This window comes from Rutidosis leptorrhynchoides, chromosome 10 (assembly GCF_046630445.1).
Source record: "Rutidosis leptorrhynchoides isolate AG116_Rl617_1_P2 chromosome 10, CSIRO_AGI_Rlap_v1, whole genome shotgun sequence".
NCBI classification, from domain to species: domain Eukaryota; kingdom Viridiplantae; phylum Streptophyta; class Magnoliopsida; order Asterales; family Asteraceae; genus Rutidosis; species Rutidosis leptorrhynchoides.
In genome coordinates, this window is record NC_092342.1 from 36958361 (window position 1) to 36970394 (window position 12034).

Genomic DNA, 12034 nt, shown 5'->3' on the forward strand with positions numbered 1-12034 from the left:
TCAATATATATATATATATATATATATATATATATATATATATATATATATATATATATAACTGATTTTAGTATTTGTTTATGTTTTTATGTATATTTGAATATATAACAGTATTTATATATATGTATTTATCTTTATTTGTATTTCTCTTATATTTATATATTTATATTTATAGATTATGATTAATCTTTTAATAACTATCATAATAATATCCTTAAAGTTTTTAACTAGTAGCAATACAAGTATAATATTAATATTACTACTGATGATAATGATAATAATTATTATGAAATATATAACTTCAATATTATTTATAGCAATAATACTGATGTATATATATTAATATTATTTATTTTAATAATAATGAAGTAATAATAATATTAACATAACAATTGCAATTTTTAACTTGTAATTTCATCTAATATTCTAATCTTACATATTTTTACTTATGTAACATTTACTAAATATATTTTATATATTATATAATAACACATACAGATATTTTATACAATTTAATATATTTCAATGTACATACAATCCATAATTATGGATGGAAATCATATATACATATATATTTAGATTTATTTTAATAACAACATTATTATCTTGTATTTTATTTTACTTAATTAGTTCCAGCAACTAGATTGTATACTATTATTTTAAATTATTATATTTTTATTTATTTATGTATATATATATATATATACATATTTATTTACAAGCAATTGTTCGTGAATCGTCGAGCATAGTCAAAGGGTACCTGATTACATAAATATAGTTCCAAAAGTTTTGAGACTCAATATAATAGATTTTGCTTATCGTGTCGGAAAACATTAATTATGTAAAGATTTCAGTTTGAATTTGGTCGGAAATTTCTGGGTCATCACAGATTGTGAATCGATCAGTTTAGGCGAAACATGTTGGTGATGAATTGAAGGTAATGAAAATTCGAAATCTTCGTCTGAAGCTAGGCTGTGGAAATATTCAGTTGTTTACACTTTGGCGATGGCTGTGGAAATAGTCATAGTAATAGAAGAGTAACAACTGAAGCTAGGAGACAACACTGAATCTTCAATATTCTTTCCTTGCATTTTTATATTATATTTATTTTTATTTATTATTTATTTGAAAAACAACTGAATATTACTCCGTATTATTAGTTGAGCAACGAATTTAGGTGTTACAAAAACTAGATGAGAGTATAGAATTTGTTGGGTTTGGATTTGATAAATGAGTATTTGAGTTTAATTGAGTATTTGTTGGGTTTAAATTTGTTGGTGGGTGATTAAATGGAACCCTAAAAAGGTGAAAGATGATGAGGGTGGACTAAATGACGGTTTTACCCTCACATGCATCGCACATGACTGATTTTAACGGACATTTTTAATGGTTGTTACTGACAGGGACCACCCACCCTCGTTTTGTAAACCACAAGGACCACGAACGACGAAAATGAAGTTCAGGAACCATTTACCCCATTTCGTGTAAACCACAGGGACCATTTATCCAATTTTCTCTTCTTATATCCCCAATCTTTTTTCACTCTCTTTTTTTCCCATTTTTTATTTTCTTTTTTGTTTCAGAAGGGAAGAAATCTCCCCATTCCGTTAACATTTCCAAACAACCCAACCAGATACCGTCTACTTTAAAAACCTCATCAACCGGATTTCGTTCTTGTTTTTTGCTTCGCCTCAGTAAATAACGAAGTCAATTCCAATTCCGAGGACGAATACGAAGTCAATTCCAATTCTGATTCCGATTTTTCTTTTTTTTCGACAATAAACATTTTTCGTAACGGAGTAGTAATTGAATCACAATCGTCAATTTCATCGTTTATTGAACGATCACGGTTGAAAACTGGAAACAGAGTAAAGGATTGTGAATCGATCAGTTTAGGCGAAACATGTTGGTGATGAATTGAAGGTAATGAAAATTCGAAATCTTCGTCTGAAGCTAGGCTGTGGAAATATTCAGTTGTTTACACTTTGGCGATGGCTGTGGAAATAGTTATAGTAACAGAAGAGTAACAACTGAAGCTAGGAGACAACACTGAATCTTCAATATTCTTTCCTTGCATTTTTATATTTTATTTATTTTTATTTATTATTTATTTGAAAAACAACTAAATATTACTCCGTATTATTAGTTGAGCAACGAATTTAGGTGTGACAAAAACTAGATGAGAGTAGAATTTGTTGGGTTTGGATTTGATAAATGAGTATTTGAGTTTAATTGAGTATTTGTTGGGTTTAAATTTGTTGGTGGGTGATTAAATGGAACCCTAAAAAGGTGAAAGATGATGAGGGTGGACTAAATGATGGTTTTACCCTCACATGCATCGCACATGACTGATTTTAACGGACATTTTTAACGGCTGTTACTGACAGGGACCACCCACCCTCGTTTTGTAAACCACAAGGACCACGAACGACGAAAATGAAGTTCAGGGACCATTTACCCCATTTCGTGTAAACCACAGGGACCATTTATCTAATTTTCTCTAATTTGTATTTAATGATTTATTCTAATTTGATTTTGATTTATATATATTTCGGGGGAAAAAGAAGAAAAAAAAAAAAACGAAAACTACTTACTACTCCGTATTATAGGAGCCGTTGATTTGACGATAAACAGGATTGTTATGGTAGTCCGCAGATGCAGGTGATTAAAACACTGGATTACATCTCTTGGTTTTGTGGATATAAGTACGAGTATACAATACAAATCTATCTACAGAAGAAAGGAAGAAAAAGAAGGTTTAATGGAAGCGTTAACATCATTCTCTTCTTCTTCAATTGCCGTTGCTTCTTCTTCTTCTTCTTCCCGCCATTTCTCAACTAACTTCTCCAGTAAAACGACGTCGTTATCATTCCGTTCCAACACTTCAACCTCTGCGGTTAGAAATTTTGCCGTTTCAATTATACATACTCTGTATATTTTGTATATATTGTACGTACGCTTTAAATTAAATACAAAATACAAATTGATTTTGTGTTGTTGCTTTTGAATTGGGGAACTAGAGGGAGCTATGGAGTATTGTGAATTCACAGAGAATAATTAGAGTCAGGCGATCAAAATTGGGAGTGATCAGGGCAGAAATGTTTGGTCAACTCACCAGTGGACTTGAATCAGCTTGGAACAAATTAAAGGGCGAAGGTGTTTACGAACTAATTCCTTTACCATTTTTTTCGGATTTAATGTTATTTTTTATTTTTATCTTCTCCTTTTGAATGAGGATATTTCTAGGTTTTTCAGTTTGTTAATTAACTTGTAGTAAACATGGTGTGCACTAATGCTATAAGAAAAACTTGCACCATAGTTTCATGGGAATTAAGAGGTTGTCCACCAATAAGATTGCCTACTTTTGTGTTCAACAAATATAACTGATACTATTGACTACTTAAAATATCAATTAACATGTTAGGCCTTTTTCTTTATTTCTTAATTTGTGAAGTCTCATTTATGTTTTCATACAGTATGGTTGACTAACAGTTGGTATTATAAATTTTGTGCTTCAGAGGTGCTAACAAAGGAGAATATTGTTGAACCCATGAGGGACATTAGGAGAGCTCTTTTAGAAGCAGACGTATGTGCAAACCGAACCCTTTCTTCTTACTAGAAATGTATATTATAACTAATATAAAAGCAGGTCATCGTAAACTAAGTTTATAATTCTGGTTGGCAGGTTAGTCTTCCTGTTGTAAGAAGGTTTGTTCAAGTTGTCAGTGAACAAGCTGTTGGTGTTGGCGTTATTCGAGGAGTCAAACCTGATCAGCAATTAGTTAAAGTACGTAATTTATCTTTCATATAAAAAGTAAGGTGCCGTTGTTTTTTAAGATGTTTTGTTAGAACATTTGTGGACCAATGGAACATGTCTGTAGAGAAGATGTTGTCTAAAGGTCTATATGCTAAACAATGAAGCCTGTTTGTTTTTATGTCTACAAAATAACTTACAAGAGGTCTATATGCTAAACCATCCCAAGGTAGCCCAAGTGGTTGGGGCCCTGAGATCCTTGCAAGAGGTCTCAGGTTCAATTCTTGGGGTGGCCAGGGAAGGGTTGGAAACAGCCAGGGAGTATTCCTGATGGGCTGCGTACACTAGAGTATGGGGTCGGATTACTCGCCCTTCCCGGGTAACCCGAACAGGGAAAAACCTTACAACTTTAAAATAACTTACTTCCCTGCGAAATTGCAGACAAAATAAGACATTATTTTATTTTAAGTCTTCAGAAAAACAAACAGTCTGCAGTAAACATGTGTCATAAGACATAATAAGATCTACAGATTGAAAAATCAAACACCCCCATGTTTCAGCACGTATATTGTACAATCTTCTCTAGTGTAAACAAAGAATGGCCATAAAACACACGTGCACGCGCACACACATCTCAAGAGTTTCTTTCAATACAGATTGTAAGTGATGAACTCGTGAAGTTGATGGGAGGAGAGGTTTCTGAGTTGACTTTTGCAAAATCGAGTCCAACCGTGATATTATTGGCTGGTTTGCAAGGTGTCGGAAAAACAACCGTTAGTGCAAAATTAGCTCTATACCTCAAAAAACAGGTGCACTACGTTCTACTTTCGTCATGCCTTTTTTATTATCCTAAACAATTATGTATAGTTGCTGACCTTTTTTTGTAACTGTAATGTGAAACAAACGTCAGGGTAAGAGTTGCATGCTGATTGCTGGAGATGTATATAGACCAGCTGCAATCGATCAACTTGTTATTTTGGGTAAACAGGTATGAAGTTTAATTGTAGTAGAACAGATGTATTTTATCATTTTATGTAGGTTTATTTTGGCACTTTTTCATAAATATGAGCCTGTGACAGGTGGATGTTCCTGTGTATACGGCGGGAACCGATGTGAAACCGGCGGAAATAGCTAGGCAAGGTCTTCAAGAGGCTAAAAAGAAAAATGTAGATGTAGTTATAATGGATACAGCAGGAAGACTTCAGGTTATATAAATCTGGTTTTGTTATTTCAGATAATAGAAAAAAAACATGTTTTTACATTAAGATAAACATCGTTTGTTGTTACTTTATGTTTTTCGTTATCAGATAGATAGATCTATGATGGATGAATTGAAAGACGTAAAGCGAACATTAAATCCTACTGAAGTGTTACTTGTTGTGGATGCTATGACTGGTCAAGAGGCTGCAGGTAGTTTAAAAATCAGTTATTATGCGATTATTAGGTGTACTTTTGTTTCTTTAGTGATAATTGATAAATTGTTCATGATCCTTATTAGCAAACTAACTTTTTGAAAACGTTTTGAAGCCCTGGTGACTACTTTTAATCTTGAAATTGGAATCACTGGAGCCATTTTAACTAAGCTTGATGGGGATTCAAGAGGTGGAGCAGCTCTGAGTGTTAAAGAGGTTGACTTTTTTATAGAAAGGCAAAGAGGTTGACTTTTTTAGTAATGCACATTGATTTTGTTTCTTTTGGAAATGATAGGTATCGGGTAAGCCGATTAAGCTTGTAGGACGTGGGGAGCGAATGGAGGACCTTGAACCGTTTTATCCGGATCGTATGGCGGGTCGGATCTTGGGTATGGGGGATGTTCTCTCATTTGTGGAGAAGGCACAAGAAGTTGTGAGTGTCGTATTATTATTCATATTTTTTTTTTTTTTTGTTTTTTTTTTTTTGTGTGTGTGTAAAGAATGATGACTGGAAATAACTGTTAAGCGAAATATATGTGTAGATGAAACAAGAAGATGCTGAAGATTTGCAGAAGAAGATCATGAGTGCGAAATTTGACTTCAATGACTTCTTGAAGCAAACTCGTGCTGTTGCACGTATGGGTTCCATGTCCCGTGTTCTTGGAATGATTCCTGGAATGGGAAAGGTACATACCTCGGCTTCAACCAGGACCAATTTTGACCCGTTATCCAACCCAGCTGACCCATCCATCTTGCCACCTCTACAGCTCTAATAATTTCTTAACTGAACGGTTTTATAATTACCCTCAATCATGTTCTATGTGACAGGTTACTCCAGCACAAATTCGAGAGGCTGAAAAGAGCTTACAAATAATGGAAGCAATGATTGAAGTCATGACCCCAGGTTTTCTTTCCTTTACCAATATTTTAAAAAAAAAAAAAACATGTTTACTCTTGGGTTGAATGTTGAAGCTCATATTATATAGTATTTTTTCTTTATATTTTATTTAATTAATATGGTTCGTGGTGTTATATCCAGAGGAAAGGGAGCAGCCTGAATTGCTTGCAGAATCCCCTACCAGGAGAAAACGAATTGCTCAAGAATCTGGAAAGACCGAGCAACAAGTACGATATCATTTCGTACTTGTTTTCATGTCATAATCGCAAACGTAGAAATAAATCGAAAGAAGTATTCATACTCTTAGTAAACTAACATCTGACTTGTATTACGACAGGTGAGCCAACTTGTGGCTCAGCTATTTCAAATGCGTGTTCGAATGAAGAATTTAATGGGTGCAATGGAAGGTGGATCTGTTCCTGCACTTAGTAACCTTGAAGAAGCAATGAAATCTGAACAAAAGGTTCCTCAATTTTTATCAAAAGCATGGAATTTTTTAATTGAATGTTATTATTTATTTGATCTTGCTTAAACTAAGTACAAATTAATATAAATCTTTTTTATTCTTGTAAAATTTCAGGCTCCTCCAGGTACTGCAAGAAGGAAAAGACGATCAGTATCGAGGAAACAGTTTGCAGGCTCATCCGGAGAGCCAGGTCCTCGTGGTTTTGGCGGTGGCAGTTGAGAGAACTCGAGCCTTTAAATTCGCTATTCGATCAGCCAACATATGGCATTTATATCATTGTTCAAGTTGCTATTATTTGTAGAATAAGCTGCGGACTAGGTAGATGATTATAGACTTGAAAAGAGAAAGGTGTTGAGGACATCCAAAATGTTGTTTATTACAAATAGTACCAGCCATTTTTGCTTGTTCGAATTTATAATCATATTATCATAAAATTGGTTTGTAACGAAATAAAAAATGTTTAGTACTACGTTTTAGAATGTATTGTTTTCTTTTAGCTTGGGCATTTTTTAAAAATTGTGAGCGAAGGAAATGCTTACTTTATCAAAGAATTAACATGCGTGTGGTCCAACTTATTCTTTTGTAATGAAAAAGTAAACTTTTGTTTCTTACTTTTGTATTAAATTATTTGTATTGTATCATAGAATAGAATTTCAATTTCAATAATATTATGTTTATATGAGTCATGATTTCAGCCATCTTTGTTTAATTCCATGGCGGCATGCCACATGACTTTTTGGTCAATTTTATAATGATTCGAATCACAAACATGATTACGGGTTACAATTACATATTACAAACAATCAATTCTTTTAAACATCCCAAATCACTCTTTTTTATTTTGCTCTTCAAATGACAGCAAATGGCAAACTTCGCATCTAATCTAAAATCTAAAATAAGTCAACATATATCGGTATAAAACACATCATAAAGTATCAAATCAATAAAAAGTTCCTCCAAATATCTTCAATCTTCAACAAGTTATACATTAAGTTCATCAACCAATCAACATAGCTATTAGCTATAAAAGAATATAATTAGCATAAAAAATCACCCTAGAGATGAATTTGCAGCAACAAAATTACTTCAAAAGTTGCAACATTTTCAACACCATATCCTGTTACACCAACATGTCAAACAAAAGTCTTATAAATTCAACAAATTAATATTAACCAACTCCCAAATTGGCCACACTATAATAATCTTGATAAAAAGAGTAAAAAAACATGATTTTGCGCTAACCTGTAAAACCAAATATTCCAAACTTGTAATTTAACAGCAAATGGGGCATTGAACCAACCCATTTTCATTGCATTCTACACACTTGATGCTCCTCCTCCCATCACCACCTATCAACTTACAACTCCCATCGCACACCGTACACATCACGAAGCGTACCCCGCCACAGCCTTTGCAACCCTTAGCCGCCACTGCCGGAATCCCATCAAGTAAAATCCCTAATTTACCCTCCTCTTCTAACTTCATTATTTCATCCGATCCACCAATTAATCTCCCTTTAACCAACACAACAGGAACTTTTACTTCTTTCTTTCCCATTAACATCCTTAATTCTTCCTTAAACCCTGAATCCATCGAAACATCACGCTCGATCATTCGAACGTTATGTGATTCAATGATTCCACGAACAATGTTACAATCCTCGAACGTCTTTCGAATTCCCCTCAATGTGGTGGTGTAAATCACCACGTCATTTTCGCCCCCACGGGGACATTTTTTCTCGAAAGAATCGAGAATTAACTGTGATTCAATTGACTGTGATTCAATCAAGTTTCTTGATTTTTGACTTTTGGGTGTTCCCAAGATCATTTTCTTGATTTCTTCTTTCTCTCGAACCTTTCTTTTCACACTCGGGTCAAATAACGGGCCAAGATTCCTCCTTCGACCCGTATTTGAACCCGATTCAACAGGTGATTCACTCCCACTAACCCTCTTTGAAATCCTCAAATTAGGGGGTAAAGTTGATGCCTTTACAATACTAATCTTAGGACTAAACCCTAAATTGTTTAACCCTGATTTCTTATTCTCTTTACCTGCAAATTTCATAGGCGTTTTCACATCAATTTCCGCAAGCCCTTTTCGCAATTTAGGGTTTTTCTTCTCTGGAATCGAAACGGGTACTTGCGATTCATCTTCAAGATCCTTCATTAGGTCAATAGCATTGATAATCTCTGTGGGCCCATGAACCGATCTTCGTGGGGGCGAGTTCTTTTGCTCCGATTTTGCAACAGATGGTGGCGATTGATGATCTTTATCAAGTTTCAGAGCACCATAAGTTGAAGAAGTTAAGGAAACAACATGATGAGCATATGTTGATCCACTATTTAAAAGAATATCTTTCTTGATATCTTTTTTGATGTGTTTTGAAGATACACAACCCATTTTTTGATATTTTGAGTTAGTGTGTGTTTTAGGTGTAGTGTGTGTGTGAGTTGGGATTTGATGTTGGATTTGGGGATGAATGTCTTGATGTTTGTTTCAGGGGTAAGAAGTGAGAGTAACCGTTGGTGGATACAAACGGTCTGAAAATTCAAATCTAGGTTTTTTCCATCTTTAGTCCCTCATCTTTTATCTATTGTTGTTATTAGGTATAGATTAACTGATTAAGTATAACCTTTGATTATTAAAGGTTTTTACCTTTAATATGTTTGATTTTGGATATGGATATTAAATTAAAATATTATTATTTCTAGATCATTTTTATAAGATTATAAGATAGTATAAATTTTTAAATTAGTTAAGAATTTTTTAAATGACAGCGCGTTATCATTAAAATTATAAATTAAGTTTATACAAGACATTTAATACATGAGAGATAAATAAAATGTGTGATCTTATGTCAAAAAATAAAAGACGTCGATTTCAAATAAATATTTTTTATAATTTATTAACATACTACATATTTAATTATGATAGATTTACTAGTGAAATGACCCGTGGAACCACGGGTTTGTTTAAACGAAACAGTTTAATGATATATTTTAAGTATTAAATGAACGTAAATGCTAAAATTATTTAGTTTAATGACCCGTGTAACCACAGAATCCGACTACGAAACTCCTGAACATTTCATCAAAACCTAAAATGCATATTAAACAATCTACATGCAATCATAAGAGATAATATCGATTGTCAGTTTATTTTAAAAATGTAAATTAAAATATAAATTTAGAATGGTTTCTTCTGCCTAGCTTTTTACCTTATCGTACTCAATTCAAAATAATTAATTAAAATAATTTAAAATTATTTAATTTAATAATCTATAGTTAATATTAAAATTCTAAAATGATGATGTCATTATTAGGCTAATTCCTTTGTTAAGAAAAAATCAAAAAAAAAAAATCTAAGTATGGTGGGTGATGTCATTAATCTAAATAATTTTGAATTAAAATTAAATTTTATTAATTAATTATTATTATTATTATTAAATCTTATTAATAATTATTTTAATAATTAAAATTAAAATAATTAATATGGGAGGCGGTTAGATGAATAAGATTTAATAATAATAATTAATTAATAAAATTTAATTTTAATTCTAAATTATTTAGATTAATGACATCACCCACCATGCTTAGATTTTTTTCTTTTTCTTTTTGATTTTTTCTTAACAAATGAATTAGCCTAATAATGACATTATCATTTTAGAATTTTAATATTAACTATAGATTTGAAAATGTTTTTAAAAAAATAAGTAAAAAGTAAATTCGGCTGGTTCCTACGTATTGAACTCACTTCAATACTCACCTCAAAAGTACATAAGGATATTAAGTTATTGGTTGTTCAGGCTTATATAAATTTATATGAACATCAATGTTAACGCATTTAACATTTTAATATTGAATTGAATGCATTATAAACAGAATTTATAACGAATAAAGTATTGGAAACTTAGGATTTTAAATTACTACGTAGATTCAGAAAAGATTGTTGCAATTCTAGATATAAAAAAGAGTGCAAAACTACGTTGCTCAACATTTTAAATGTTCCATGCTTGTTTTATAAGCATATAACCGTAACCATAACCATATAATATATACTCCGTAGTACCTTTATAATTAGACAAGACACTACCTTAATCAGCTTTTAGGAATTAGTTAATTTAATCGGATATGCTATTGCTTTAATCATGTTTTTCTTAACCTTCTTCTGTTTAAATTTCAAACGTGCTATAGTCACCAAACATTATTATATTATATTTACACATAATCAATTGATGTTATTTACCGAATATTTTTTTTTTTTTTTTTTTTGAAAAACCAGCAAAATTTTTATTAAGACTATAAAAGGAGATATACATTCAGGATATACAGAACATGAAACTAAAAACAAAACTAGCTGTACAAGCAATAAAACAGGATGATGCTAAGCTAAACTCGTAAGCACTAGGCTAACAAAAACTCGAGAGGAGGCAGGGTTTTGTGTAAGAAAAAGCTTTCGTCTTCAATTACCAACATAGGGAGGACAACTTGTAGAAACAAGCTGGATTAAAATAGGAGACACAGTGTTGAAAACTCAACAACAAAGTGCTCTACCCTAACCCACTTAGCCCCGAACTACGAAGTGATCGAAGATTAGAGCAAAAAACTTACACCTTAGTCGATACCTGCTTTTACAGTGGGGTTAGCATCGAAAGATTTCGGATTGGTGATCCATTGAAGCCACTCTAGTTTACCCTTTTTCCAGCGGCAATTGATCCACTCATAGCTTTTTGATTGGATGTCAGAGACGATCTTTGGGCAGCTTTGTTTATTATTCCCGAAAACTAAATCATTACGATTTTTCCATATTAAATAGCTCGAGGTCCACACTACCGCTTGCCATATTGCCAAACCAGTGGACGAGTTGAAAGATGGGTTAGAGCATTTTGAAAGGTCATTAAGGCTTGAGATATATAAGTTATTTAGGTTCCACCATTTACGTATTCTATCCCAAATGTCGGCAGAGTGTTTACACGAAATAAGGGAGTGATGAAGAGTTTCCAAATCGTTGTCACAAATTGGGCATCTCGTTGAGTGGAGATCAATACCCCGCTTGTCTAATTCGGTACGTACGGGGAGTTTATTTAGTTTTGCACGCCAAATAAATATGCCAATTTTTTGGGGTAACAGGGGGTTGACGAGGGTGGGATCAGGCGAAGGTAAGTTTGAGGCGACAATTTCATTAAGGTGGTTCATGAAAGCACGTGAAGAAAAGTGACCTTGTTTAGTTGCAAATTTCCAATTCCATGTGTCTTGTTTATCAAGAGGGGTCTTGAAGTTCATTAACAGGTTTGTTAGAGCATGACATTCAGTTTCCGAACGCCACTTGGGTTGTGAGATCCAATCCCAATTTAAGGAAACTGTATTCTCGGCCCAATTAGTCTATCACTCACTAAGGCATCTTTTTTTTATTCCAGTTTGAAGAGTCTCGGGTAAGTATCTTTGAGTCTTTCTTCTCCACACCATTTGTCATTCCAAAAGCTAGTATCCAATCCATTACCTATG

The 12034-nt window shown here is 32.8% G+C and overlaps 3 protein-coding genes across 3 annotated transcripts; 1 reads left to right on the forward strand and 2 right to left on the reverse strand.

The window, feature by feature from the left end:
• Nucleotides 1-2746: 2746 nt before the first annotated feature.
• LOC139872033 (signal recognition particle subunit SRP54, chloroplastic) lies at nucleotides 2747-7107 on the forward strand. The gene is made up of 15 exons (XM_071859820.1): nucleotides 2747-2896; nucleotides 3021-3156; nucleotides 3519-3586; nucleotides 3686-3787; nucleotides 4411-4563; nucleotides 4665-4742; nucleotides 4834-4959; nucleotides 5062-5164; nucleotides 5282-5382; nucleotides 5462-5599; nucleotides 5709-5852; nucleotides 5995-6070; nucleotides 6206-6291; nucleotides 6402-6527; nucleotides 6645-7107. The coding sequence occupies exons 1-15, from the start codon at nucleotides 2762-2764 to the stop codon at nucleotides 6747-6749; spliced, it is 1677 nt and encodes a 558-aa protein (XP_071715921.1). The 5' UTR covers nucleotides 2747-2761; the 3' UTR covers nucleotides 6750-7107.
• A 695-nt stretch (nucleotides 7108-7802) lies between these two features.
• Nucleotides 7803-8930, reverse strand: LOC139871776 (uncharacterized). The gene has a single exon (XM_071859504.1). The coding sequence runs from the start codon at nucleotides 8928-8930 to the stop codon at nucleotides 7803-7805; it is 1128 nt and encodes a 375-aa protein (XP_071715605.1).
• A 2213-nt stretch (nucleotides 8931-11143) lies between these two features.
• Nucleotides 11144-11812, reverse strand: LOC139870193 (uncharacterized). Its single transcript, XM_071858033.1, has one exon. It carries the CDS (start codon nucleotides 11810-11812, stop codon nucleotides 11144-11146), a length of 669 nt encoding a protein of 222 aa, XP_071714134.1.
• Between the last annotated feature and the right edge of the window lie 222 nt (nucleotides 11813-12034).